We start from the raw sequence: 23,833 nt of genomic DNA, 5'->3' as shown, positions 1-23,833 counted from the left end.
GATGGCCCAAGTACTTGGGCCCCTGCAATCCTTTTGGGACACCCAGATGGAGTTCCTGGCTCCTGGCTTTGGCCTGGCCCAACCCTGACTGTTGCAGCCATTTGGAGAGTGAACAAGAGGCCCAAGTGCTTGGGCCCCTGAACCCGCATGGGAGACTCAGAAAAAGCTCCTGGCTCCTGGCTTTGGATCTGCCCAGCTCTGGCTGTTGTGGCCAATCGGGGAATGAACCAGCAGATGGAAGACCTCTCTCTCTCTCTGCCTTTCCTTCTCTCTGTGTAACTCTGACTTCCAAATAAATAAATAAATCTTTAATAAAAAAAGATTCTTTACAGATGCAATGATAATTCATACAATCTCTCAGCACAATACCTAGGAAACAGTAAGCATTTAATAATGGCAAGTCTGTTTTGCTGCTATTATCCAAATACACAGGATTTTTCTTTTGTTTTCTTGACAGGCAGAGTTAGAGAGAAAAAGAGACAGAGAGAAAGGTCTTCCTTCTGTTGGTTCACCCCCCAAATGGCTGTTACATCCGGCGCACTGCGCCAATCCAAAGCCAGGAACCAGGAGCTTCCTCCTGGTCTCCCATGCAGGTGTAGGGCCCAAGCACTTGGGCCATCCTCCACTGCACTCCTGGGCCACAGCAGAGAGCTGGATTGGAAGAGGAACAACCGGGACAGAATCCGGCAACCCAACCAGGACTAGAACCTGGGGTGCCGGCGCCGCAGGCAGAGGATTAGCCTAGTGAGCCACAGCACCGGCCAAAATACACGGGATTTTTAAAAATTGACTTTTTCCCTAGCCAGCCACACCCTATGCAGGATTTTTTTTATGGTTTTCCAAATGCACAGTTTCACCTCACACATTTGTAAGGTTAAAGCTCTTCCAGTTACAGTTCATCCCATTTAAATAGAAGTCTCAAAAGGCATAAAGTCTCTTTGCCCCTGCTCCTTATCCACCCTTTCATCGAACAGCAGCTGTGGAAGGAGGGGATGTTTTAAAAAGGCTTTGTTTATTTGTTTATTTGAAAGACAATAACACAGAGAGGAAAATCTTCCATCCACTTGTTTACTCTCCAAATGGCTGCAACAGTCAGGGTTGGGCCAGGCCAAAGCCAGGAGCCAGGAGCCAGGAACTCCACCTGGGTGTCCCAAATGGATTGCAGGGGCCCAAGCACTTGGGCCATCTTCCATTGCCTTCTCATGTGCATAAGTCTGAGCTGGATCAGGGCTTGAATCCACACTCCTATGGGATGCTGACATAGACACAGCGCCTGGGAGAGGGCTCAGCCTTGGCTTGGCTGCATAGTCCAGGGACGGGAACACTGCTGTAAGACTTCTTGCATGGTTCTCACCCTTCTCTGAGAAATCCCTTGCTGGGTGCCCAGTCCCAGAGGGGCTCTGAATCAGAACAGTGGGAATATTAAAGGGACAGAGGGTCCCTGCGTCTGGTTTCCAAGCCGTGACCTGCCCAGGGCTGTGCAGCTCTTACCTGTCGCTGAAGGAGGAAGTCGCCTCTTTGGGGTGATTACAGAGCAGCATTAAGTTGCATGCCAAAAATCAGCTCCCCGCCTTCCACTGTGGCTAGAAGAGGTGCTTAGGAACCCTGCTATCAGTCATCTCTGTGGTTTAGGCTTTGAAGGTGTCTATTAAAAGCATATTTGTCACCAGCAACAGCTTTATTCATTAATTTATTCATCTGCACCTTCTTGAAATTCTGATACTGGGCTCCCACCTTGCACCCTGTCCAAGGCTCCATCCTGGCACCCTCCTGCCCAGCCCCTGGGTGATGCTCTGCTCATGTAAGATTCCTTTCCCCCTAGTTTGGAGGCGTAGCTCCAAATTCAGATGAGGGCTGAGGCCCTACTGCCAACTGAGACATGACCCCAGTGGTGCCTGCCTGCTCAGTGCCTTGTGCAACCGCTGTGGCCAGGCTGCCCTGCCGGCTCCTCCTCCTTTCCTTCTTGCACCTCTCTCTGCACTCGAGGTCTTGGTGGTTTGATGCCAAAGCTACCCTGGATCACACCCTCCCAGCTCTCTCCCAGCCCTTTGGAGATAGTCTTCTGCCTACCAACCTGGACTCAGGTCTCACTTCCTTTGGAAGAGAGAGAGCATGAACTTCAGTCTGATAGTTCACTCTTCACATGTTTGCAACAGCCTGGGCTGGACCAGACCAACGTGAGGAGCTGGGGCCAGGACTTGAACCCAGGCACTCCAATATGAGATGCAGGTATCCCAAGTAGCATCCTAACCACTGCACCAAACACCTGCCTCTCTGGCCTCCTTTCCAGGCCTACAGCTAGCTCTGACCTCAATCACCCCACATTCCTTTGTCATCCTTACCCTGGGGAGTGGGCCTGGTTCCAAAGCATCAAGTGTGTTATAAAGAATTGATACTGGTGGAAACAACAGTTGCAATGTCAAATGCAGGTTTTTAGAGTTTAACGTATGATGGGTATTTGATTTAATTGAGACACTTTGTGCATGTTCTTCCTGTATCTTTGACTGAAAAGAACCCTGCATGTTTGCACAGAAAGAGGTATGTGTGTTTGCACTAGTTGCTGCCAAGCGGTGTTGTTTAGGTGCTGCTTGAATTCCGTGTTTTCCTTTCTTTTTTAAAAAGATTTATTTTATTTATTTGAAAGGTAGAGTTACAGAAAGAGGTAGAAACAGAGAGAAAGGAGGTCTTCCATCTGCTGGTTCACTCCTCAAATGGCTGCAATGACTGGGGCTAGGCCAGGCCAAAGCCAGGAGCCAGGAGCCAGGAGCTTCTTCCGGGTCTCCCACATGGGTGCAGGGGCCCAAGGACTTGGGCCATCCTCTACTGCTTTCCCAGGTGCATAAGCAGAGAGATGGATCAGAAGCGGGGCAGCCAGGACTCGAACCTGGGATCCATATGAGATGCCAGTGCAGCAGTCCAGGTCTTTAACCCACTGTGCCACAGTGCTGGCTCCATCTATCTTCTCTTCCTTTCTCCCTTCCTTTTTCCCTTCCTTCCTTCCTTCCTTCCTTCTTTCTTTCCTTCCTTCCTTCCTTCCTTCCTTCCTTCCTTCCTTCCTTCTTCCCTCCCTCCCTCCCTCCTTCCCTTCCTCCTTCCCTTAGTTTCTTGTTACTTATTTGAAAGGCAGAGTGACAGAGAGAGGGAGAGACAGAGAGGAAGAGATCTTCCATCTGTTGGTTCACTTCCCAAATGACTGAAATGGCTGGGGTTGGGCCCAGTGAAGCTGGGAGCCCAGAACTCCCTCTGGATCTCCCACATGGGTAACAGTGGCCCAGGTACTTAGGCCGTCTACTTTCCCAGATGCATTAGTAGGGAGCCAGATCCAAAGTAGAGCAGCCAGGGCTCTAACCTGAGTGCATATGGAGGGCCGACGTCTCATCAGTGGCTTAACTGCACAACACCTGTCCAGACTTCTGGTCCAGACTTCCAAGCCAGTGGGTCGGAATGCAGTAGAGACAGCTGGATTCTGGGTTTCCTGGAGGGAACTCGGCTTCTCCCCCTCCCCAGCTCCCTCCTTCCTGGTCAGCTGCTGGTTTCTCAGGGCCAGATCTCAACTTCGGTGTCACCTCCTTTAAAAGGACTCCCTGCATACCTTGTCTGAAGAAGGGTCCTCCCCCACCATTGGTAGGCCCTGTTTCTTTCTATTCCTTCTCGCAATTTGTGATCATTTTACTGTTTGCTTCTCCCCAAAGGCCACCCCTACTAGGCTGCAAGCTGCAGCTGGTTTACCAAGTTGTCTTCTGGAAGCCTAACCTGATGCCCAGCTCCAGACAACTCCTCACTGTGAGGGTGGTGAATGACAGCTTCTCTCTTCTCCAGTTGAAATGGTGACAAAAGCCTACAGCCCTCACCCATCTCTGATGACCACCAGGAAAAGCCACTCGTCCTCTTCTATTGACATATCTGTTATCTGAAGATTCTGTTTTCTGCCGGTTCAATACAGGGACCACCGGCAGGGGTCCCAGGGGTCTACTGACAGCTGTGGGGGGAGGCAGCTTGTCTTGGCTAGCCCCTTCCTGCCTCACTGTTCTCATTTCCACCTCATGGATGCAATCCTGCAAGACACCGCCAGGGTGCCCAGTGCCCTTGTTCTCTCTCTCTCTGCTATCAGAATTAGTTATCAGAGGAAAAAAATCATCGGAAACTCATTTATGCTGTGATTCTTCAGAGCAGTGTAGCACTGGGCACTTAAACACTTCAGCCATTGGGATGAAACATGAGTGATAAAAATTCTGGTCGTATTCAACACCCAGGGAAGGAAATTCAGGAAACGGTTCTGCGAGTGTGGTCACTATGTTAGCCACCAGTGTGTGCTCTTGAGTGATAAACCTTTGAGGAAGGGGGGGGAGGGTTGGGATAGAAAATGAGCATGGAGATATATGGGTTGAAATTTTACTATAGGATAGGCGCTGTGGCACAGCGGGTTAACGCCCTGGCCTGAAGCACTGGCATCCCATATGGGCGCTGGTTCGAGACTTGGCTGCTCCACTTCTGATCCGGCTCTCTGCTATGGCCTGAAAAAGCAGTAGAAGATGGCCCAAGTGCTTGGGCCCCTGCACCTGCATGGGAGACCCAGAAGAAGCTCCTGACTCCTGGCTTCGGATCAGCGCAGCTCTGGCTGTTGCGGCCAATTGGGGAGTGAACCAGCGGATGGAAGACTCTCTCTCTCTCTCTCTCTCTGCCTCTCCTTCTCTCTCTATGTAACTCTGACTTACAAATAAATAAGTAAATAAATCTTTCAAAAAAGAGAAATCTTACTATAAAATGATTCTCTTGGCTTTTGGGCGCTGGGTGTAATATAAGCTGTTTGATGTTATGGCTGTGTTCCTACAACTATGAGATGGGCTTCCCTTCTTCTAGGAGCAAAAAAAAAAAAAAAAGGGGTCCTGGATGAATTTTCCAGCTGGACTCCCTGGGCCTCTCGGTTGAGCACCGCAGCCTTGCGCAGGCGCTAGGGGCACTCCTGAGTCCACGCTGGCCCCGTCACCTGAGACATGCTCTGTCCTCTCTTCACACCCCTGTTGGGTTCCCACCCTCATAGACAAGACTGGTTGGTGGGTCAGAGCACTTCTGTCTGGTTTCCCGGGCCTTTGTTTCTTTCTCTTGGAAATTGTGCTCATTGGTTGATGAAGGACTGGTGGTCCCTGGACCCTTTGTTTGGAGCAAGAATCATTCCTCCTCTTCTCCCGAGATGTGATCACAATCCAAGAGATGCGTGAGAAGCCAGTGCAATGTCAGAGAGGCTTCCCGGACCTCAGCTTGCATGTCTGTAAAATGGGGGTGCGGAAACCGATTTCACCCAATCATCCTGAGGTCTCCTCTTCCCTACAACCTTGGCCACTGTTTAAGGGCCAGGTCAGGACACTGCTCTCTATGTCGTCCCTCCCAACCCCACCAATATGTATCACTTCCCAGAGCCTAATGGTTCTTAGAGTTAATAAATTAATTCCTATTTAATTCTATTCTAATTGTTCCTTTCATGTGAATTAATTTGACTATCATAAGTAGATTGTGAACTCTACAAGGGGAAGTTCCAGAATCATCTCTCTATATCCCAGGTTTCCAAATACTATGTGTTCCAAATAAGAACAAAAGTAATAAAGATCATAGCAACAATTGCCATCTCATGACTGCAATCCTTCAAGCACCCTACTGAATGTTTTTTTTTTAAAGACTTATTTTATTTATTTGAAAGACAGAGTTACAGAGACAGGTAGAGACAGAAAGAGAGGTCTTCCAACTGCTGGTTTACTCCCCAGATGGCCTCCAATGGCCGCAGCTGAGCCAATCCGAAGCCAGAAGCCAGGAGCTTCTTTCCGGTCTCCCATCCAGGTGCAGGGGCCCAACAACTTCTACTGCTTTCCCAGGCCATAGCAGAGAGCTGGATCAGAAGAGGAGCAGCCGGGACTAGAACTGGCGCCCATATGGGATGCTGGCACTTCAGGCCAGGGCGTTAACCCATTGAGCCACAGTGCCGGCCCCTCTACTGAACATTTTTAAATAGTCTTTCTTGTAAGGTAGATGCTTGTAGGCCCAATTTGCAGATGAGGAAACCAAGCCTTGGAGAGTAAGCAGCCTGCAATTTGATACTAAGTTGAATTACAGATGGAAACCAGCCCTGGTTTGCAATGCCGGATATCTGCCTGCAGTGCTCTGTACATTACCAGCCGTTGGAGGGGTGTGGGCCAAGTGCTCCCCTCCCCCGCCCCAAGTCTTCCATCCTCCTCTTTTTTTTTCTTTTTTAATGTATATAAGGTGAAAAAATGCCATCCTCCTCTTACAGTTGCAGTATGATTAGGACACAACAGAGGGATGGATGTAGAGATTAATTTTATTAAGACAAATCACACATATCACTTCCTTTCTCTTTTCTGAAAGCCTCACCATCAAGGATTGATCTCGTCGAGTTTATAATTCAAGAACACTCATTGCACAATAAGCACATTTCAGAGATGGAAGGAGAGAGGATCTTGATGCTGGTACCAGGCGACAGATGGAAGGTGTCCCGTCCAGGGACCTGGGATGACCGGCCATCCTAAATGGTATCCCAGGCAGTCTCCTCCATGTCTTCACTCTCCTCCCTCTGGGCACCCACCAAGGGCTTGTAAATATCAGCAGAGGGACCTGCGACGAGCAGGTGGAACAGGAGGGAGGCTTCTCTGAGCCCCCCACCCCTGTCCCTACCCTTCATTCCTATCCGTTTAGCTGATGACACCGTGACAGCGAGGCCCAGCCCCTCCGACATGGCTGGAGGAGAGGACAAGAAGACACATTTCTCTTCCCGTATTGCAGGATTCCCCTCCCCTTTACCCATTTGCACGTGCACCACACACGCATGCATTACATTTTTTTTTAAATCAATCTTTCTGTTAAGTCTCAGCATCCAGTTCTGAGCATCCTCTACCTGCATCTGGAAAGGCAGCCACCCATGAAGGGACCACTGAACAGAGACATCAGCCGAGTCCGAGGGGAAGGCGCCCCACTCGCCAGTCTCACTGGGGCACCAGGGAGACCTAAGGCTCTGTGCTCTTTAAGTAAGCACCTGCCAAGAGAGTAGGAGACCCCCCTGCTGCTTCCAGGCCCCTGCTAAAGCCTCCAGGGAAAGAGAACTGTGGGGGTCTCCAGACCTGTCATCACCCCCCTTCTTGGCACTCTAGGTTGGCAGCGAGCAAGGGAAATGAATAGGAAACAAAAATAGTTTTCCAGTGTTTTCTCTCCTGTTTTATTTCCATCTTCACAGCAGATTTATTTTTTCCCGAGGGGGTTGTGAGAAGCACAATGTTTGCTTTGTTCTAATAAGACCTGGGGAAATTCCACTGGCCCCAGCGGCTGGGATCTTCTGGTCAGGACCCGAGCGACGACGATGGCTTCCTGGGCACGCTATCGATAAGGTCTGTAGGACAGAACTGCAGGAACGGCCGAGGGAGGAAGGGCGGGGATGGTTTCTATTATTGGGTGGAACTGTAACAGAGCTGCAGGATGGCAGGTGGTGGCCGGAGTTCCTGTGGAGTCTGTGTGTACAGTGACTCCCTAGAGGAGCTGGCACCCCCCTCCCCGGCCCCGGACCGGGTGTGCACCCTGGCTGAAGGCAAGGCTGCAACACCACCAAGCTGGGACATTTGCCAGCGGTCCATGCCAAGGCACTTGTAAAATCGAGGCTGCTGGGCAAGTTCCAAGGATCCCTTTTGAAGACCGGGTAGAGGGCGGGACGGCCAAGGGCAGCCCAAGGCCACCTCACCAGCACTCTAAGCAGTGGCCCATGGAGATTACAGGTTCCTGAGCACATGTGTTGATTCGCTGGGCTCTTCCTTGGGAGAGGAGGGGTGATGAGGTCAAGGTAGCCAGGGGGGTCTTGGGGACCCCGTCTGCTATATGTCCCTGGCATGTTGCTGGTGTTCTGTGCCCCTGGTTCTCCCTCCCAGGGCAGATCCGGCCATGTTTCCCTCCCCTTCCACCACCCTGCTCAGTGAATGATCTGAAAGGCTTCACTGGGTACCCTGGCTAGGTGATGGGAGGGACGGGAGCCAAGGGCGTAGCTTATCTCTGGGTACAGCTTGGAGCCCCGGTCACACCCTCTGGAGGTATGGAGGAATGCCACTGAGAGCCAAGGCCCAAGGAGCAGAGCAGGGAAGAGGGTGAGAGCATAGGCTGAGAAGGGCCACCCTTTCCCCTTCCGAGACCCCTTTGCTCCCGGCAGATTGTGGTCCTCGCACAGTGGAAGGTCACACTGACAGGTCATCTGACCTGGCCTTACTGCTGGCCTTGCTAAGACGCCGCTTGTCACTTTGGTAGCCATGAGGGTTGGGGTGGCCTGGTGAGACACCATCGGGCACATCGGGCTTCTGGTCGTAGCGGATGTGGATGAAGCCCTCCCCCGGCACCTGCTCCCGGCCTCGCACCCTCTCTGTGGCCAGGTTGTCTGTGTTCTGCTGGGAGGCCGTGTTGGTGCTGAACGTGCTGAAGAACCTCCCCCCAGGGCCATTCTCCAAGCACTGAGTGAAGTCAGGCGGAGGCGTGCAGCTCTGGGCTGTGCCCGCCGAGGGGCCAGGCAGGCGGGGCTCCGCCGAGCTCTGCGGCGACCTGGCCAGTCGCTGTCCGATCTTCTTCCAGCCCAGGTGGTAGAGTTCAGCCAGACTAAGGAAGAGGGACAGTCCGGCCACGGCCAGCATGAAGACAATGAAGACGTTCTTCTCCGTGGGCCGGGAGACGTAGCAGTTGACGGGGTGCGGGCAGGGGCTCCTGCGGCACACGTGCAGGGTGTGCAGGAAGATCCCGTAGAGCAGGTACTGGCCCACGATGAAGGCCACCTCCACCGTGGTGCGGATGACAATGCTGCAGACGTAGGTTCTGAGCAGAGTGCCCCGGAGCAGGATCCTGCCGTTCACTTCCTCCCAGCGGGACAGCTCCGCCTTCTCGGCTGCCGGGTACTCATAAGAGCCGGCCCCCTGCACCTCCTTGCCCGTCTCGGCCTCGCGCATCTTGCGCTTCTCCTGCATGCGCACCGTGTGCATGGCGTGGCCCATGTACACCAGGGACGGCGTGGAGACGAAGATGATCTGTAGCACCCAGTAGCGGATGTGGGAGATGGGGAAGGCTTGGTCGTAGCAGACGTTCTCACAGCCGGGCTGGATCGTGTCGCACTGGAAATCCGACTGCTCATCCCCCCAGGAAGACTCAGCCGCGGTGCCCAGCACCAGCATGCGGAATATGAAGAGGACCGTGAGCCAGACCTTGCCGATCACCGTGGAGTGCTTGTGCACTTCCTCCAGGAACTCTCCCAGGAAGCTCCAGTCGCCCATCTTGGCGGAGCCGGGGAACAGTCACCAACACTTCTGCACCCAGGGGAGAAAGAGAGAAAAAGAGATGTGTCTGCAGATACCTGGATGTCCTACCATGCGTCGGTCCCACAGTGCACCGGGCATTGATCCATACCAATGCTTTCCTTAAGAAAGTGCGACTTCAGGGCTCGCATTGTGGCACAGGGGGGTTGAGCTTCTGCCTGCAACTCTGGTATCCCATATGGCATCTGGCTGCTCCACTACCAGTCCAGGTTCCTGCTAATGCACCTCAGAAGGCAGAGGATGGTGGCCCAAGTACTCGGGTCCCTGCCACCCACTATGGGAGACCCGGATGGAGCCCTTGGCTCCTGGCTTCAGCCTGGCCCAGCCCTGGGTGTTGCAGGTATTGGGGAGTAAATGAGCAAATGGAAGATTTCTCCCCCACTCTCTGTCTTTCAATGAATGAATTAATTACTGTTTTTTAAAAAAGAAAATGTGACTTTGAAACCAAATTTGCCCAAAAAGCTTCCCCCACCCCAAGTAAAAATTAAAAGGAAGAGAAGACTCAAAGCGGTCATGCTTTTATCAGCAAGACGAGGACATGGCCCCTACACAGCAACTGTGCCGTGTGTTACAGGGGGACTTCTGCGCTTTTCCTCCTGAGATTCCACTTCAGAAGGTCCGCGGTGACCGCCAGGAGTCAGGATTTGCAAGAAGCTGTTGTGGTGTTTCTGATGCAACCACACCTGGAGAAAGGCAGGATTGGGATCTGCACACGTGACTCTGGACATCCATCTCATTGAGTGTCATTTCTCATCTGTCAAATGGGGTGGGAGTAACCACATCAGAGGACTGAGGGCACCAAATGAGACGAGGTATGTGAAACCCTGAAAATTGTTACCGTAAATGTTTGAATGCTGTCCCATGAAGAAGGAAGTTCTATGGCTCCAGAGGGCATAACTCGGTGGAGGAAGAAGGAGTGGGAGTGGGACGGGCACACTGGGACCCTCAGGAACTGCTCTGCAGTGATCGGAACCACCCAACATCCACCTGCTGCATTGGCAGGTGATGAACTGAAAAACTGAACTTCAGTCCCACCAGCTAAAGATATCACAGAGGAACAGCTTCCTCCAGCTGGTAAACCCAGTGCAGTGCAGCCGCCCCAGCCACACAGCTCTGCTGCCCACACACTGCCCTGCCTGTAGACGTACCCACACACAATCCAGAACAATCGCCCTAATCCTGTAAGTCCCTGCCAAATCCTCCCTCCCTGGCTTCTCCAGCATCATCTCAATGCCACTCCTGGCACAAATGCCCTCCCACCAATTACCTCTTACCTGCCCCTCCCTCTAACTGGATGTGTGTGTGCCTCTGTGTGTGTGTCTGTGTGTGTCCCTGCCTCTTGCTTCTCAAATTGAAAAACAGGGGGTGGAGGGAAATATTTGTTCTACAGTTAATCTACCAGGTGGGATACCTACAATTCACGTCAGAGTGCCTGAGCTCAGCGCCAGGCTCCAGTCCTGACTCCCGCTTCCTGCTAATGCAGACCCTAGGAGGCAGCAGTGATGGCTCAGCTAGCTGGATTTCTGCCACCCACCCACGTGGGAGACCTGCATTGAGTTCTCAGCTCCTGGCTTTAATGCCCCAGGGCTGTTGCGGGCGTTTGGGGAGTGGCAGATGGAAGTTCCCACTCTCTCTGTCTTCTTCTCTTTGCCGCTCCAATAAATAAATAAAATCTCAATTCATCCATTCCTCCCTCTAGCTCTCCCTACCCCGTTAAGCTGGGCCTTAGCCCCCTTGAGGATCCTGGGGACGCCCATCCCTCTCTCAGCATTTGGCCACCAGGTATTGTCGTCCTCTGCCTCCCTGTTCTCCCAGTAGGAACCGCTTGAGACCAGTGACTGCCTTTTCTTCTGTATCAGCAGATCCTGGCCCAGGAGGAGGCGGCAGGCACTGGTGCTTCCCACCCAGTGGCAAACCAATTGCTGCTTCCTTGCCTGCCTCCTGCTAGCAGGGTGGAAAGACCAGGTGATTCTGGTTTTTAGTCTTCACTGCACTAAGTTCTGGTCAGTGAGGAATGGGGAGGGTGTAACATGGAGAGGGCTCTGCGAGGGGTTTTCCATCCCCCAGCAAATAGAGGGAGCCTCCCTCACAGTCCCCCCACCCCCACTTCCTGCCTGTGGGCAAGGTGGGGTGGGCCAAGGTTTCTGAAGCTTTGAAGAGAGTCTCCCAAATGCCAGCCCATGTCCTGAATCAACTCTTGAATCTCCTACTTCCGACTTCCTTGGCGAACAAGTGGCCTTAGAGTTTAAACCTCTCAACTGATCGTAACCAACAGGATGGCCAAGAGGTAGGAGGGAACTGAACAGAAATGTTCCCTTCTTAGCATCAAAGAACCTCAGATTTGCATGAGACCTTGCAGGTTGCCAAGTTCAAACTCTGACCTTCATATCTGTGCTGCCAACATGCTCCTGGTTCCTACTGCAACGTTCTTTACGCTTATGGGAAAAGACAGGGTGGAGAGCTGCATTTCATAGCTCAGGCTTCCTTGGCTGCGGACCTGATTCTTTGACAGAAACCAGCCTCTTGGCTCTGTCTTCTCCCAGTCCCCAACCCCCAACCCTGACAGTATGCAGAGAGCCCCTGAGTCAGCGGAAAGGGACTTATCTCCGTTCCTCTCTGTATCAAAGGCCCAGCCAGGGCTGCAGGTCCTTCCTCTGCTTGGTGATCGGGCATCTGCCTCTTTTCCTCAGGTGGTGACGGGGCCCTTCTTCCAGCCCCCAAATGTGGAAAATCGTGGAGCACTTGCTCGAAAGGAAAATGGCTGATTAGATAAGTGCTTGGATGGTCTGTCCTCTCTTCTGGGCGCGTGCACAGTGTTCAGCACCTTCAGAGCCAGCCACAGGCATGCTGTGACTGGACGGTGGTGAGTGAGAGGAAGGGAGGGAAAGACAGGCAGCACAAAAGGCCACTGGCAAGGGGGAAGTGGAAATGCAGAAAAAGCAGCCATGCGATGGCTAAGAGAAGACAGGCATGGGAGTTAGGTACCCGGAGTTCAAATCCCTGTTACTGTCTGCTGAGCTCGGATGAGTTCTTCAGTCTGTGTTTCCCTTTGCTCATCTGCACGGTGGAGACACTGCGAGTTCACTCCTGGAGGCTACGGGGTGATGGGTAGAGCTCAGCATACAAGAACTGCATAAAAGGTAGCTATTGCGAGCAAAGCACGCGACGGGGAGAATGAAAGAAGAGGGCAAGGAGAAGGGAACATAGGAAGTGGAGAAAAGTGCGTTAAAAATGAGAAAAGAAACATGGGAGGGGACAGCTGAACGGGAGGAAATGAGAGGAGAATGAAAACGGGAATGGAAACCAGAAAATCACCCAGGATCGGGACGAGCTCACAGACGCACTTCCTGAGCACTTCCCCTGACCCTCTCACTCTCTGTCACTCATTCCTAGCAAATCCCCAAGGAAGTGTAAAAATAGTTCCCGGCAAAGCATATGGTGCCTTGGTCTGGTCTGCCAAGAGGCCTGAGTGCTGACTCCCTCACTCGTAGTCCAGGGACTCCCTCCTGGAAGAGGGAAGGCACAGGTTCAAGAGAGAAACTCCTTGGAAAACCAGAAAGCCAGGGCTTGGCAGAGGAGTTGGGGTACAGGACCCCTCCCTGCTGACCTTCAAGCAAGGTCAGAGAAACTGGACATCGCTACCATGTGCCAGCCGCTCAGGTTCTAACACGAAAGCATCCTGGCTCGAGTCAGTTTTCCAGCCACATTGGCTTCCCTTGGGTCCTCTACAACCCCGGCCAAAGAAATTTGTAGATAAGATACTCGGTGACTTTACTGGGTGTGTGGCATAGACAATGCTTTGTCGTTTATTATGCGTTTCTTGGCAGGAAGTGTATTAGGAGGGGCAAAGGAAGCTGCCTATGCCACGAATAAATTCTACCGATTACAATGGACGTTTACCTCTCTGCTGAAGCTGTAGTCTTTGCTGGCTTCCTCCTGCTTAGAAAGTCCGAACTGTCAGCCTTGCTTCTTGGGGCCCTCCATGGCACAGCCTCACCCTGCCTTTTCTTCACTGTGCCCCTCGCGCCCTCAGCCCCGAAGCTACACAACTCCCCTACACGTCCCACAATTTCTCACCTCTCTGTCCTGGTGAGAATATCCTCTAGTGACTCACCCATTCATGAATAAGTTTATTGAGTGGCTACGAGGTGCTGAGCAGCACGCTAGGCACTGAGGAGAGAGCAGGAAGGAGGGGGACAACCGAGAAGAATCCCCCGCCTCTCCTGAGTTTAGCTCTGCCTCGATTTCCCATAATGGAAAGGAGACATTCGACATGTAATTTCAAGGAAGCGGATGTTTTAACGTTCAGGAAGTGCCCATAAGGTGCTGTGGGAGTGGGTGGCAGGAGCCTGAGTCAAATTTTCTAGGCTGGGAGAGGGCTTTGTTAGAATAGGGTGTTCCAAGGGGCCCTGGGGACTTGGGGGCATAGCCTTCTACAACTGATCCAAATCCCCAGGTCTCCAAGGCCATCTGGGATGGTCCCTTGCACGTGAGGAGGACAGCCTGACTATTAAGGTTCTTCTTGCCCAAACCTTCAATGTCCTCTACAGTGTGTCTTATCTGCAGACGAAGCAGTTTTTTGAAGGGCCCCTGGGGAAGTTATTCAGTAATAGCAACACGGGGCTTGGGTAAAAGGGGACGGGACAGGGACGGGTTTTACGTACAGTGAGCACAAACCCTTCGTGCCTTTACTTCCAGTATCAGAGAGCTAGGAGTGGCGTTCGGGTGTCTGCACTCCCGACTCGGTGCTGCCCCTTGTGTGGACACCGTGGGCCGCCTGCACAGCTGACCTTTCCCAAAGAGAACCATCTCAGAGAACCTGAATTAGTCCTAAACTCATAGCCCAAACCTCTTCCTCCGACTCTTCCATGGCTGCAGCATGCAAGGGACCTCAGCCCTACTGGACACCCCCTGAGATGCTCTAAACTGGCCTCGAGCGTGGAGGATGCCTCCTCACACTTGGCTATGTGCTGCATTCAGCTTGTTCTCCCAAAGTTTCTAGTCCCTCAACAACCTGAAAGTAGTTTTTGAAGTCCCTACTATGTGCCTACCACTGCTCTGAGGACTGAGAGCAAGCCTTGAGAGATGTCAGGCCTGACAAATATTAGCACTCAATGACATCCATTAAATTAATAAAACTAGTCATAATTCCTTCCCTCAAAGACTTAATGGCTTCTTCCCTCAAAGGAGTGGAAAACTCAAAAATCAAAACTACTTTATTTGTTTAAAAAATACTTTGTATTCTTATGGCATTAGATTTTCTCACAGGTATATAATAAATGCTTTCTCAGCACTCATATGGCATGCCAGTGACGCAGGCAGCAACTTTACCAGTAACTCTACAACTCTGGCCAATCTCTACTACATTTGTAAAAACTAAAAAGCCCTGACAATAGATAAAATGAAACTTTACACTGTTAAAAAAAAAAATGTGCTTCCCTTACATTGCCCTGTTGGTTCCAAGAGGGCAGTAGCACATTTGCCGTGTCCAATATCAAGAACCTTCAGAATGTTATAGGCATTCACTTCTTACTGCTGATGGAAGACTCTGTATGACCACTTTGTGCAGCGGTTGTGTTTCCCTCTGTTGAGTAGAGAAGGAAGCCTACAGAGACCACTCGTTCAAAGAAAGGAAGACTGCTGGGGGCAGAAGCAGGGCTTCCATCCAAAGTTTCCGATCAAACTTGCCAGAAAGATTCCCTCCACCTCCCCTCCAACGTGCAGCTCATCAATGCTTCGGTCTCTGCACTTGAACTTCAAAAGCTCTGCTAACCAGGGGTATTGAGTGATTTGAGACATGACTGTGCCGTTTAGTGATAAGGCCTGGGATCAGCTTTTATACAATCAAGCAGATATTTATTTGCTCCCTTCGTGTTACCTGCACCATGTGGAGTGTTGAGAAAAAGTATAGGAAAAAGTCTAATTCAGCTCAGTTTTTATAAATGCTTTCCTGGGCGTCCTTTTATGCTAGTGCTGTGCTGAAAATCAGGAACCCAAGGACCATATGAAGACACTCAGTGCCTGTGGGGGATACAAACACAAGCAAACGTGGTGAGTCCCAGGATAGACGCAAATGCAGGATGCCATGCAAATGCACATGAGAACGCTGACCTCAGCCAGAGGTGGCGGTGGGTGGGTAGAGAGGACTTCCCAGAGCAGACAACCCTTGACTAGGAGTTAGGTACATGTGCCGCGATGATGTTTTCGGGGTGCAGGACAGAGGAGATGTGCAAGAGATGAGAGAATTTCAGACAAAGGCACTGTGTGAGCCAACTTACTAAGACGAGAAACTGTGGTTTGAGAACTCAGTGCCCAGAACGGGGGGGGGGGGGGGGGGGCAAGCTTAGGACTCTGGAGTTGTTCCCAGCCCTCATGAACCATGCTCAGGCTGTGACTTGCTCCTGAAGGCAGACCTTAAACTGACAGCCTCTAAACGGGGTGGCAGCCCTGAAGCACTGTGCAATTGGTAAAACTCATGCTTACACCAGCGCTTTGGCAATGGCTGCCGTGCAAACTGGTCTGCAGGCACCACGTGCCCCTCAAAACACCGAAGTGGTGGGTGCTTGCACAGAGCGCTTGCACAGAGGGTGAGCAAGCCTTGGGGGCCACACTGCATGTCAGCAGATGGGCTTCGGTAGCTGGCTAGGGGCAACTGCCCAGGGATGATGGTGACAGGAGCCATGGAGATCTTGCTTCCTCCCCTCCACTTGGCCTGAGCAGGACCAGGAGGGTACACAGCACACACTGTCTGACTAGGCACCATTCCTCGCCGCCTCCTGCCTTCAAGTTTCTGGGAAACTTATCTGAGTTCATCAAAATTAGATTATCCGGCCACTCCAGGGAGTCTGAGTCTAATTCTGGACAATGACACATGTTCTGGATGGTATCTAACAGATCTCTGCTTCTCAATCAAGGTTGTTATTCATAGTAATAATCACAGCCCCCTGGGCCCACGCTGCCACTCTGTCCACCAGACAGTGGAATGTGGCACGTGCTTCCCAACTAAGAGAGTTCTGTTGTGAAAGGGCCTCCTTAAAGGCTGCGTAAGACACAGAACCATGTCAGCTCGGTTTCCGTCTGAAGATGCTTACTCAACTCCTGTGCATGTCAGACAGCAAAAGTGGCTTCACAAAGTGCCAACCATAGCCATCATCACAGAACTCCTTTGCACCTTACTCATTTGTGGACATTTTTATGATTTCCCCTCACCTCCATAGTTTCTCCCTAAAATGGTATATGGGGAAAATTATGTGAAAAGTCTGCCACGGCCGGCACTGTGGTGTAGCGGGTAAAGCAGCTGCCTGCAATGTTGGCATCCCATATGGGCCTCAGTTCGAGCCCCGGCTGCTCCACTTCCTACCCAGCTCCCTGAAATGTGCCTGGGAAAGCGGTGAAAAATGGCCCAAGTGCTTGTGCTCCTGCACCCACGTGGGATACCCAGGAGAAGCTCCTGGCTTCACACTGGCCCAGCTCTGGCCGTTGCAGCCATTGGGGAGTGAACCCTCAGATGGAAGACCTCTCTCTGTCTCTCCTCTCTCTCTGCCTTTCAAATAAATAATAAATAAATCTTTTAAAAAAGAAAAGTCTGTCTTGATCCTTAGCCGATTCAGTCATCTTTATTATGTTTTGAGATCCTCAGTTGCATCTTCTAGTTTAACCAGAGTTACACACAAAAAGAATTTAAGTCCAGGTGATAAAAATAACGGGTAAACACTTATTAAGGGCTTTTTATGTGCTGGACACTCTGCAAGTTTCTTTCTATACATTTTTCATTTGGTTCTCACAACCTGAGGAAGTAGGAACTACTTTCACCCCTTGCCCCTGCTTTTTAAAAATGTATTTGAAAGATGGAAAGAGAGAGGAAGACAGACAGACAGATGTAGACAGAGATTTCCCATCCACTGGTTCACTCCCCAGATGCCCGCCATAGTGGAGTTGGGCCAGGCTGACATCAGGATTGGGAGCTCCACCCGAGACTCACGCACGGCTGCCTCCCAGAGTGTGGATTACTCAAACCCAGGCCCTCTGACACGGCACGTGGGCAGACCAGGCAGCGGCTGGACCACAGCCCAAACACCCAAGCCCTGCTCCCCTAGTAACTGGACTAAGGTCTCACTGCTGGCAAGAGAGGGCTCTGAGCCAAACGTGGCTCCTGGCTCAGCCAACAGTGACCCCTGACTTAACAGCGAGGCCGAACTACCTAAATTGTCCAAAGTTCCTTTCTTTGGCAAACCAGTGCCAGTGCAAGGCCACTTTGGTATAAGACAACTGTGAGTGCTGGGGGTTGACCGTGAGTGCTGTGTGTGCAAGGCAGGGGCAGGGGCGCAGCTCTCACACTTCTCACATTCAGGGTGTGCTCTCTTTTCTACTCTCAGGGGGACATGACCCAGCGAGTGTATGACACAGCCGTATCTATGGGGCCAGCCAGTGTGGGCAGCTTCCTCAAAATTAGAAGTCCCTGGGGATCTGCATCCCCGAACAGTCACTCCCTACAGAGGGGAGAGGAGGGAGGAGACAGAGCCAGATGGGAGAGATAAAGTCCTCACGTTAGTTTTCCTCCTACCCAGCCAACAGCAGATAATTAACTCCTCTTTGCATTTAATTATTTATTCTGACAAGGACAGATTGGCCCACTCAGAGACACGCTGCTGGCAGACAGCTGTTTCAAAGCCAAGGAGTAGAAGGGAGCAGGCAAGGTGGAGAAAGAGAATGACGCTAGGATAAATAATTGCCTTCCGCAAAAATTGGAAGACGAAAAAGTTGCAGAGTGGATGGGAAGAGGTGGTGAATGGAAATGTTAAATTATGAGGAAATATTGGGAGGTCCTTACTGATTGCTCCAAGCAGAGCAATTTGTACCTATGGAATTATTAATGAAAAATTCTCTGTTTGACAATGCTCACATTTCTCTCCTGCTCCTACCACGTTGTCACAGATTCCCGGCATAGTGGAGCTGAAACAGACGCAGAGATCAATCACACTCAGCTCCTTATTTGTGCACAAAATGCCCAGGATCCAGGGAAGTTAAGCAATTACAATAATAGCCAGCACTAAGTTGAGTATGTGTGAAGCACTCCACCACTGTACTTTGTAACTCTTCCATCAACCCTGCTAAAAAAACAGTAGCATTGCATTTCACAGAAGAGAAAACTCCAGCTCGCAGGTTAAGAAACATACAAAGCCTCAAACTGGCAAATGGTGTATAATGGACTTGAACCTGGTCAGCTTGACACCAAAGCCCAAGTTCTCTGCAAAAGGAAAGAAAAGGAGACCTTGGACTTCACAACAAATGGAACTCCAATCTCAGCACGGCAAGCTGGGCCTTTCCCACGTTACCTAGCCCTGTTGGGTGCCCTGGGTTTCTCCCTGTAGCTTCTGGCTTCTGGACTGACCATCTCTTGTGTATGCTGTTCCTAGAATTAATCACTGCATTGGTGGGCTCAGCCCTCAGCCCACCACAGACAGGATTCCCAGACTCTTCAGCGTCTGCCACCATTTGGCCAGAATTCACATATAGAAAATTCTTTCCTTTTTTAGCCAGTAAGCGCTCTTGACTGAGGCGGTGTCTACCGCAGGGTTCTGGGCTGGCCAAACAGCAGGCTCTGGTGTCCCCTCGAAGTCTGAACGGCAGAAAGAGCAATGGTTAGGTGGTAGGGCTCCTGGTTGCTAAGTAACAGCAAGGCTAGGACCCTGTTTGCCTCACCCCCTAGTTGTGTGAATGTAGTCACTTTACCTCTAGTTTCCAGCTCATCTGAGAAACGGGAACACCTGCTCACGGAGGTTGACGGCTATGCGGACAGATGAGAGCACCTAGAACCGGCTGTGGCACAGGGCGGGCACTTGATTATACTCACACTAATTCCTCGCTTTCTTTTCTGACATTCACAGTATCCTGCCCTGACTGCCAACTTGGTGCAGACTTCGACAGTGCAGCGGGCTAGGACACAGTAAGGACCCCCAGGTGACCTTGAAGGAGGCTGACTGTCAGAGCTGGGAAGACACTCGTTCACCTGGGCTGTAAGACCCTGTGGGCAGGGCTGGAGAAGCGGGGGGGGGGGGGGGGGGGGCACTGCGGGGCCAGGCCCCTCTCCTGCCTGTGGCGGGTCCAGTGTGCCTTCTAACGTGTCTTTAACTCGAGACTCCACTGGAGCCTGTCTGACAAAGTGTATTTCACAGGATTCCTCCAGCCCGAGGAGCTGCAGCACATTTGAATCTGATCACCAGGCCAAAAGCACACCACAGACAGGGGTCAAAGTGGGCTCAGTTCTGCTTGGAACTGAGAGGTGTCTCCCCGGGGATCTCAGGGGAAGGGCCACCTTGACTCTTGTCAGGAGAAGGCAGAGGTGGTCACTTGAGCCATGGCTGCCATGGGCTGAAGTTCTGCACCATGGAGTTTCCAGGTCAAGATAAGATTCTGGAAGTCACCTGTGACAATGCCCCAGCATCACTTCACAAGGGGCTCTTTGGGGGCTCCAGCTGCTTCTCTGTGGTCCTAAACAAGGCAGTCCCCCAATCCCCACCCGAGCCTCAGCTCAACTAACATATCAAACAAAAGGCTTGAGTTCGGTGGTTGCTAAGGCCCTCCCAGCTCTAAGTTAGAACGTCTCAGGAGTCTGTGCCCTTCCATCTCGGGAGTATGGCAAGTTAGTGGTAAAGTCCAGAGTCAGGTTCGGATTTTTCTGATTCCCAGCTAAAGGTTGGAAGAGAAATTTTGGTAATAAAAAGCAAACAGTACCTTCCCAGAGTCCTGTCGTGGTGAGCCTTCACCGCAAAAGGGCTCCCCATCCAAGGAGATGTACTCCATAGACCTGGCCAGGGACCAGAGGACCTGGATTCTACCTCATTCTGCTGTTCTCCAAGCACCTACTAAGGGATAGCCATTTCCAACACTCGATTTAATCTTCATAAACCCTTACAAGGAAGATACTTATGAACTTCCTTGGCAGATGAAGAAATCATTTGCTCAAGGTCATGCAGTTAGAAATCGAACCCAAACGTGACCCCAATCCCCCGGCTCTTCCTTCCGCCCCACCCTTGAATTAGATAAACTCTAGGTCCTCTGTGCTATTTCAAAACCTCTGATTCTGAGACCTCCCAACTGCCTTTACTTATGAAAGTGGGTGAATTACTGAATGCTGAATTTTCCCTGCCTATTATTTGCTAATATGTCAGGGAAGAAACTGATTCATAAAGTAGTGTTCAGCTATCACTCACCATGCTCTAGCAGCTCCCGACCTCAGAAAGGAAGTCTTTCATAGGAGCCCGGAGGTTTTCCAGGAAAATGGGCACCTCCCTGCCTTGGCCAGCTCAACCTAAAAGCCAGGGCTGAGCCCAAGGGGATTAACTCACACAGAGAGCTGCTGGAATCCCAGTGTGGGAGTCCTTCCCTGGAAGGCGGGCCCTGGGGTCCCATGGCCCTGAAGGCTACGGGTCTTCCGGTTCCTGTCTACACCGACAGGCCCTCTGTCGTATTCTCACTGGCTGGGCTGGGGTAGGGGGTGTCAGCCATACCTAAGAGGCCAGGTGGCCCTGTGCAGCCCTGCTGCTGTCCCTTGCTAGCCAGCAGAGATGACGAGGATGGAGATAAACAGGACTGGAGAGATGCTCCAAGGGGAGAATTGGGGAGACACTGAGGCTGGAAGGCAGCTCGGGATGGAGATCGAAGAGCCCTAGGCATGAGTGGGCAGAGCAGGTGTTCTCCCCACCGAGTCGGCCCTGACCTGCTGTCCCCTCCAGCAAATCACTTTCCCTTTCTAGGCCTTGTTTCCTTCTGAGTCAAGGGAGAGGGCTGAGTGGCAAACCCAGAAACCCCTTTCAGTTCTAACGCCCTAGAACTTCAGGCCAGAGCTAGGAGCTAGGGGGGTCGGAGGGCGGAGGACAGAAGTGGGGCAGCAGAGACAAGAGCTGTGACCGGCTTCCGGAGCCCAGCAAGAACACCCCTGGGATTCCAGGGCAGCGGAGGGGCAGCCTGGCTCTGCCTGCTGTGGTGCTGTGGCTCTGTGAGCGTCATGTAGACACGTGACAGTGAGGGGCTGCTCCGAGGGTACTGGGTCAGAAGCCAGAGAAGCAGCCCACCCCACGGCCCCCAGCGATCTCTGCCCTGCCTACGGCAGTCTGTGGGCCTCCTCCCTAGCAGTGCTGAGTGAGGACGAGGCTCTGAGGGACAGGCCACAGGCGCAGGTTCCAACAGGGAGAGCTGTGGATCAGGCAGGGTCTCGGCTGGGTTCCGACTCTGGGACAGCGAGTGGAGGAGAAGTGGCAGGCAGGGGATGCCTCTAAATGCCAGTGTGAGTGCCCAGCTCTGAGCCCCAGCACCAGGCAAACCGAGGGCCAGGCCTCTGCTCTGCGGCCTCCGGTCACTTTAGCTGGGTTTCAGGGGTCCCTGCTCCCTGCCCAGCGCCCTTGGTGCTGCCTTTCCCTCTCTCAGCCCAGGGACCCTGTGTGCCCGTGCAGAGCAGGAGAAACCAGGATCCCTCCGCGAGGACAGGCCACACTGCCAGCGGAGTGGAGGGACAACCGAGGCCCGGAGCCCTGGCGCCTGGCATCCTGCTCTCGGGGTTCCGTGGGGCCTCTGCGCCTGTGCAGTCTCAGCCTGGCACTGTGTTAGCGCTCACTGGCCCCAGAGGGCTCCTTCCTCTTCAGACCCCTCTTTTACAGGGAGGAAACAGCCTCAGAGAGGGAGAGGTCAGGTTCACAGCCACACAGCCTCCTGGGTCTCCCAACCCCAGGGGCTGGGTTCTTCACCCCATGCTCAGAGGCGAGGCGAGGAGCTGGCGGAGGCCTCTCCGCCCGGTGTCCATGGCAGAGCGACCCTGCGCGGGTGCCTCTCCCGGTGCTCCGCCGCGAGTGGCAGCCTGGCTGTCTTCCCTGCGGCCACTGCACGCGGGACATGATCCCCGGCAGGAAACTAAGCAGGGAGTATTTTTAAACCCTCCAACATGCCTTCGGGAGAAAAAAAAAATCACAACACTCCCCAAGATGCTGCAGAAGGCATATCCAGAAGAGCCCTCCAGCGCCTGGAAGCAGCATCGGAAGACAGGCTTGGCGTTCGGTTTTCAAAGGGCCGATTTCTCCCTAATCAACGTTCTGGGACGTGGACAGGCGACGCGCTCCCAGGACACGCCGGGCGCACGGCAACCCCGCGGGCCCCCAGCGCGCGTCGCGGCCGCTCCGTGCAAACCAGCCGCTTCCCTAAGTCTGGCTGCTTCCCTAACCTTTCCTCCTTGCTACGTCCCCACCTCACGAGAGTGGTGGGAGACAAACTCGCAGGTACCGAGAGGAAACTAGAGTGCGCTTCAGCCCGTGCGAGCCTCTCTCCTGCGCGCGTTCGCACTTCACCTCCTAGAAGTCAAGTTCACCCTTACCTGCTGCTCTTCCTCCTCCCTGCAGTCGCCCTGGGCTTCCTCGCGCTCTGGCTGCCTCTTCTCCAAGTGCCCCCTGTTGCTCTTGAGCCTGTCAGTTGCTCCTCTTCCACCCTCTTTTTAATCGCTGTCCGTCGCCCTCCCTCCTCCCACTTCTTCCTCCTCTTGCTCTCTCCTCCCCCTTTCCCCTCTGGAACCCTCCCTCCCCCCTCTGTCTGTCCTGCGCTCAGACTCTTTGCTCTCTTCCGAAAACTCTGCTTCCCTCCAGTCCCTGCTGTCCCTCCTCGCGCTCGCCCCCTCCTCCTGGCCGTCCCGCTGCAGCCCTTCGCCCCAGCACCGCCTGAGGCTGGCCTGCCCTCTCCCTCCAGGGACCAGGGCACTGCCTCCCGGAGTCTTTTCCTGCCAGCCCCATCCGCTGAGCCTCCTTGGAGTCCTCAGGCCGAGGCTTTCCTGGGGCAGCAGCGGAGTTTCCCCTTCCCCATCCTTTTCCTATCGTTAGAGAACAAGGTGGCCATGCACACCGCGAGCCCTCGGGAGTTCTACCATGTGTGGCTCAGAGCTCTGATCACCAGCCAGCCTGGCAGGGGAGGGGGTGGGGGAGTCGTGGTCACACAGCCACAGCCACCCAGCACCCAGAAGGGGCACCTGAAAGGAAGAGGGTGGTTCCAAAGGCCAGAGGGAGGGCACTCCCTCAGCTCAGGACCCCAGTGCCTGCCCCTTCCGCTCAAACAAGAAGGGAGCACCCGCTCTGCGCCTGGCCCTTGCCACCTATTTTTGTTTTATTTAATTATCCCAATTTCCACCTCTCCAAGGTACCTGTTCTCTGCATTTCACACATGAGGAAACCAAGACTCAGAGAAGCCACGGAATACGATTTCTGTGACTCGGGATGTGGCAGAGTCAGGATGAGAAGTTCCATCTGATGCCAAAACTCATCTCTTCGTTCTTTCCACAAAAAGAACAGGGGTCCGCACTGTGGCACAGCAGGTAAAGCATCCACCTGCAGCGCCAGCATCCCGTATGGGCGCCGGTTCCAGTCCTGGCTGCTCCTCTTCCAATCCAGCTCTCTGCTATGGCCTGGGAAAGCAGTAGGAGATGGCCCAAGTCCTTGGGCCCCTGCACCCATGTGGGA

General features: G+C 52.8%; 1 protein-coding gene across 6 annotated transcripts; it reads right to left on the bottom strand.

Moving 5' to 3' along the window:
• Positions 1 to 7,198: 7,198 nt before the first annotated feature.
• Positions 7,199 to 22,797, bottom strand: GJA5 (gap junction protein alpha 5). Of its 6 annotated transcripts, XR_016236689.1 has the most exons (4): positions 22,705 to 22,797; positions 19,882 to 20,030; positions 19,074 to 19,160; positions 17,107 to 18,960 (listed from the first exon to the last, which is right to left on the bottom strand). XR_016236689.1 is itself a non-coding variant. In XM_070076651.2 (3 exons), exon 3 carries the CDS (start codon positions 9,297 to 9,299, stop codon positions 8,223 to 8,225), a length of 1,077 nt encoding a protein of 358 aa, XP_069932752.1. In that variant the 5' UTR covers positions 9,300 to 9,332; positions 19,882 to 20,030; positions 22,705 to 22,797; the 3' UTR covers positions 7,199 to 8,222. The 6 variants fall into 6 exon arrangements, 4 of the variants coding, with proteins under 4 accessions (XP_069932752.1, XP_069932750.1, XP_008262185.1 ...); XM_070076651.2 differs by lacking the exons at positions 17,107 to 18,960; positions 19,074 to 19,160 and adding an exon at positions 7,199 to 9,332; XR_016236688.1 differs by having other exon boundaries at positions 17,107 to 19,160.
• Between the last annotated feature and the right edge of the window lie 1,036 nt (positions 22,798 to 23,833).

Source organism: Oryctolagus cuniculus, chromosome 7, assembly GCF_051225735.1.
Source record: "Oryctolagus cuniculus isolate XC-2025 breed Fujian yellow rabbit chromosome 7, ASM5122573v1, whole genome shotgun sequence".
NCBI lineage: Eukaryota > Metazoa > Chordata > Mammalia > Lagomorpha > Leporidae > Oryctolagus > Oryctolagus cuniculus.
This window is presented reverse-complemented; position numbering and strand designations above follow the sequence as displayed.